Below are 5,360 nucleotides of genomic sequence, written 5' to 3'. Positions count from 1 at the left end.
CCTTGGTGGCACAGAGCCTGCTGTGCCCCAGGGCACCAAGACTTGTCTTCTCTTTGTCCCCAACTATCATCAGTGTCTGCAGTTCTCTGCTCTGTCTGGGGCCTGGGGACACTTTCTCCATCATGTCCCTCAGTGGGACCCATTAAAAGTGAAAGAAACTTTGGAGTGTGATTCTGACTTGGAGTTCTGGAGAGGTTTCTTCAGCTCCCTCTCAGGGACTGATGTTCAGGGCCTGAGCACAAAGCCCCAGAGGCTCATTAATGTCCTTGTGTTGTGTCTGTGCTGCTGAGCTGAGCTGGGCTCCTGGCAAAGAGGGTGATCCTGGTAACCTAGAAGAGATTCAAAAGCACATTTCTCTTGATGAGCAGCTCTTCTCCCAACCCAGCAGGACTGGGGCACTGCCTGCAGCCAGCCTGGGCACAGCACAGAGGCACAGAGAGCTTCAATCAGTTAGGGCTGGGAAAGTGCTGAGAAGTGCCTGGGGCAGAAACCCTGTCAGCCCTTGGCACAGGAACCTCAGTCTGCAGGACAATGCAGCTGCAGTTCCTGGAGTGATCTCCTAAAGCTGGAACATCGCAATGCCTACAGACCCTGTCAGTACATTCTCTGGGTATTTCTGGTGCAGGGGAGGTGAAATGCTCATGAAGCTCTGACATGCTGAGGGCTTCTGATCGGTCATAGAATATTTCCAAGAAAAGGATTTTGATAAAAAATAGGAAATTTCCTAAAACTTTGCATTCAGTTTCCTACTACTGGAGAATAGCAGTGCCGGGGGAGGGGTGTGTGTGTGTGTGTGTATGTAAATATTAAAGGTTTATTATGATTTTTAAATAATAATTCTGACAAGGGTTTGAGACATCCAAACTGTTGCTTCTAGTGATCCATAGGTTCACAGGAGATTCCTAATGTACTTTCAGCTAGTCTGCCCATGGACAGCACTGGCATCACCTTTGCTGGACCCATCAGGCTCAGTCTGAGCTGTCCTTTCTTCAAGCTGCAAACAGAACCTGCCCTCAGCTAGTGCTCTGCAAACAGACACGGTTCTGTAGGGCCACAGAGATTTGGAGTCGGTGGACACTGGCACAGAAATGAGGCAGAGGGAAACAGATGCAGAAGGGAAATCTCCAGGAAGCAGAGAGAAGATCAGGCAATGAGAGGAAACAAAACTTAGAAATGGTCTGACAGGGACAGTTTAGAGATCTCCACAGAATCCCTCCAGTGCAGCCCCTCCCTCTGAACAAGCCCCCTCCCTCCTGTCCCCCCAGCCAACACTCTGCCCTCAGGGCTGGGGCTCCGAGGTGTGCAGCCCCTCCTGTGCAGGCAGAGCTGTAGCAGAGCCGTGGGGCAGCTCTGCAGCCCCGGGCCCAGTTCCCTCTGCAGAGCACAGGGCTGAGAGCAGCTGCCCAGCACTGGGGACTCTGGCAGGGGGCACAGCTGTCTCAGGGTGATGCTGTCCCCAGTGCCCGGCTCTGGGCAATGCTGTCAGTGCAGCCAGGGAAGGAGTTGAATCTCCCTAAATCCAGTGCCATCATAAGGACACTTGGAAATCTCTCTGAGATTTCAGTCCAAGCTGGGAGCTTCAATCCAGGGTGCAAACCTGTCCTAGAGCATCTCTGAGTTAGAAGATTGATGGGGAGAGGCAGAGGTGTTGTGACAATGAAAATGCTGCTGGGTTGGTGAAATGATCAAAGTGAGTCCTTGACTACAAATGTGGAGCTGGGATGTGGTGGATCCATCTGCTCTCAGCAGTAGCTGGTGGCATGTTAGCGGAAGCATGGGAAGGTGATCACCCTCCACCTGAAAAAGGGTAAATCCCAGAGAAATCGGAATGGTTCAGAATGACAGACCATCTTCCCTCCCTCTCCTCTCATCACTTTGCCTCACAGAATTTTCTCTGCTTTCTCTGTGGGCAGCAGAAATTCTGAGGGTTTCTGATATCCAAGAAAACCAGCAGAGATATGGGAGAACTTAAAAAAAAAAACAGAAATTTTGAACAATAAAAGGGTGTCGGTGCGTGTTCCAGGGTAGGGGGTATGGGAAACAGCTTTGATTTTGGTTACAGGGATCTCCTCTAACTCTTCACTGTCCTTTTCTCCATGAACAGGTCCTCAAGTGCAGCCACAGCAAATGTCCAACAGCAGCTCCATCAGCCACTTCCTCCTGCTGGCATTGGCAGACACACGGCAGCTGCAGCTCCTGCACTTCTGCCTCTTGCTGGCCATCTTCCTGGCTGCCCTCCTGGCCAACGGCCTCATCATCAGCACCGTAGTCTGCAGCCACCAGCTGCACACACCCATGTACTTCTTCCTGCTCAACCTGTCCCTCAGCGACCTGGGCTCCATCTGCGCCACAGTCCCCAAAGCCATGCACAATTCTCTCTGGGACACCACGACCATCTCCTACAAAGGATGTGCTGCACAGCTCTTTTTCTTTGTGTTTTTCATCTCAGCAGAGTTTTATCTCCTGACCATGATGTGCTACGACCGCTATGTGTCCATTTGCAAACCCCTGCACTACGAGACCCTCCTGGGCAGCAGAGCTTGTGCCCACATGGCAGCAGCTGCCTGGGCCAGTGCCTTTCTCAATGCTCTCATGCACACGGCCAATACATTTTCCCTGCCCCTGTGCCATGGCAATGTCCTGGGCCAGTTCTTCTGTGAAATCCCACAGATCCTCAAGCTCTCCTGCTCACCTTCCAACTCCTTCAGGGAACTTGGGCTCATTGCTCTAAGTGCCTGCTTAGCGCTTGGTTGTTTTGTGTTCATTGTTTTCTCCTATGTGCAGATCTTCAGGGCTGTGCTGAGGATCCCCTCTGAACAGGGACGGCACAAAGCCTTTTCCACCTGCCTCCCTCACCTGGCCGTGGTCTCCCTGTTCATCAGCACTGCAGCATTTTCCCACCTGAAACCCCCCTCCATCTCCTCCCCATCCCATGATCTGGCATTGTCAGTTCTATACTCGGTTGTGACTCCAACCCTGAACCCTCTCATCTACAGCCTGAGGAACCAGGAGCTCAAGGCTGCAGTGTGGAGACTGATGACTGGATGGTTTCAGGAACATTAAACTTCTGGCCAATTTCTGCAAATCACTTGTAATAAAATTCATCCTTTATACTTCTTGTTGGTTTCATTTTGGAGGTTCTTTTCCTTTGTTTTACTTTTTTCAGGTTGTCCACAAAGAAATGCTGTTTTTTACCCCATTATTTATTTTCCTTCTTTCTACCTTCCCTGTGTACACAGACTGTGTCAATAAGGGGCTGTGCTCCTGGTGGCTTTAAATGAACTAAAGGATGTCTCAGCAAAGTTTTCTGGAGAGATGCCCTTTTGTTGCCCTCTGTGGAGCAGCAGCAGCAATGTCTGTATGCAGAGCTGGGGACAGATCAGTGCTGGCACAGCAGCTCTGGTTCATGCTGGCCACAGCATTCCTGATCCAGAGCAGGAGCCATTGGCCTTCTTGCCCATCTGGACACACTGCTGCCTCATATCCAGCCTGCTATCCATCACTCCCTTCAGGTCCCTTTCTGCCTAGCTACTGTCCAGCCTTTCTGTCCCCAGCCTGTAGTGCTGCAGGGGTGTTTGTGGCCAAAGATCAGGATTAGGCACTTGGTCTTGTTAAACCTCACCTTGTTGGATTTGGGCCCTGGATCCAGCCTGTCCAGGGCCCTGTGCAGAGTCTTCCTACCCTCCAGCAGATCAAAACTCACAGCCAGCTTGGTGTCATCTGCAAAGATGTTCTTGGTTCCAAGGGGCCACTCAGTGTCACAATGGCCTCTTGGTTACACCAGGCCCTGCAGTGTCACACTGGTCTCCTTGGATCCATGAGACCATGCAGAGTAACAATGGTCTCCTTGGTTCCATGGGGCCCCGAAATGTGACAATGTCTCCTTGGATCCATAAGGCCCCACAGTGTCAGAACGGCCTCTCGGTTCCACTGGGCCCTGGAGCCTCCCAATGGTCTCCTTGGTTTTGCAGTGTCAGAATGGTGAAACCCCTTGGTTACACAAGGCCCTGCAGTGTCACAACGGCCTCTGTGGTTTCACGAGGACCCAGTGTCACAGTGCATCCCCTGGTTCCATTTGGCCCCACAGCAGCACCTTGTACCCCTGGTTCTACGGGGCTGCACAGTATCACCATGGTCTTCTGAGTTACACGAGACACTGCAGTGTCACAATGGTCCCAGAGTGTCCCAATCATCCCAGAATGAAAGAATCAAATAGGCTGGAAAAGACCTTTGAGATCATCAAGTCCAACCAATGTCCTAATACTGCCTTGTCACCCAGACCATGCACTAAGTGCCACCAGAGAGGAACAGTGACTCTGCTACCTCCCCCCTGGCCAGCCTATTCCAGTGCCCACTCACCCCTTCTGTGAAGAACTTCTTCCTATTGTGCAGCCTAAACTTCCTTTGGTGCAGCTTAAGGCTGTGTCTTCTTGTCCTGCCCTCCAGCAGATCCACACTCACACTCACTTTGGTGCCATCTGCAAATTTGTAAACGGTGGACTCAATCCCCTCAGCCAGATCATCAGTGAAGATGTTAAACAGGACTGGGCCCAACACAGATGCCCAGGGGACATCACCAGTGCCGGGACACCAGCTGGGTGCAGCACCATCACCACCACTCCCTGTGCCCAGCCTCCAGCCAGTTCTTAAATGTCCCAGTGAGGAGAGAACCTGCTCAAGCCATGGGCTGAAGCTTTTCCAGGGAATGCTGTCAGAGACATTGTCAATGGCCTTGCTGAAGTCCAGGCACACAACATCCACAGCTCTTCCCACATCCACAAGTTGGTCGCCTGGTCATAAAAGGAGACCAGGTTGGTCAGGCAGGACCTGCTGCCCCTAAATCCTCGCTGGCTGGCTCTGATCCCTCGGCCATCCTGTGGGTGCCCTGTGATGGCACTCAAGGTGATCTGTTACATAACCTTGCCGGGCACCCAGGTCAGGCTGACAGGCCTGGAGTTCCCCAGATCCTCCTTCCAGCCCTTCATGGGGATAGGCTCACACTGGCACCTCCAGTCCTCTGGGAAATCCCTGGTGAGCCAGGACTGATGGTAAATGATGGAGAGCAGCTTGGGGAGCTCATCCCCCAGCTCCCTCATCTCCCCAGGATGGATCCCATCCAGTCCCAGAGACACCTGTGAGCATGAGTGGCTCAGCAGGTCCCCAGCTGCTTCCTCCTGGATTCCAGGGGGCTGTTCTGCTCCCTGTGCCCATCTACCAGCTCAGGAGTACACTTGTCCTGAGGAGAGCCTGTTCTAATATTGAAAATTGAGGCAAACAAGATGTTAAGCAGCTCAGCTATTTCCTTATCTTTACTTACTGTATTCGCCACTGCATTCAATAAAGAGTAGAGGTTCTCCTTC

General features: G+C 52.1%; 1 protein-coding gene across 1 annotated transcript; it reads left to right on the top strand.

Moving 5' to 3' along the window:
• Nucleotides 1-2,127: 2,127 nt before the first annotated feature.
• On the top strand, nucleotides 2,128-3,304 carry LOC311166179 (olfactory receptor 14J1-like; the record flags this gene model as incomplete). Its single annotated transcript, XM_084227647.1, has 1 exon — nucleotides 2,128-3,304. The coding sequence occupies one exon, from the start codon at nucleotides 2,128-2,130 to the stop codon at nucleotides 3,061-3,063; it is 936 nt and encodes a 311-aa protein (XP_084083773.1). The 3' UTR covers nucleotides 3,064-3,304.
• Nucleotides 3,305-5,360: the final 2,056 nt, after the last annotated feature.

This window comes from Fringilla coelebs (genome assembly GCF_963513975.1).
Source record: "Fringilla coelebs genome assembly, contig: SCAFFOLD_41, whole genome shotgun sequence".
NCBI classification, from domain to species: Eukaryota; Metazoa; Chordata; class Aves; order Passeriformes; family Fringillidae; genus Fringilla; species Fringilla coelebs.
The sequence above is the reverse complement of the archived record's forward strand: the minus strand, read 5'-3'. Positions and strand labels throughout refer to the sequence as shown.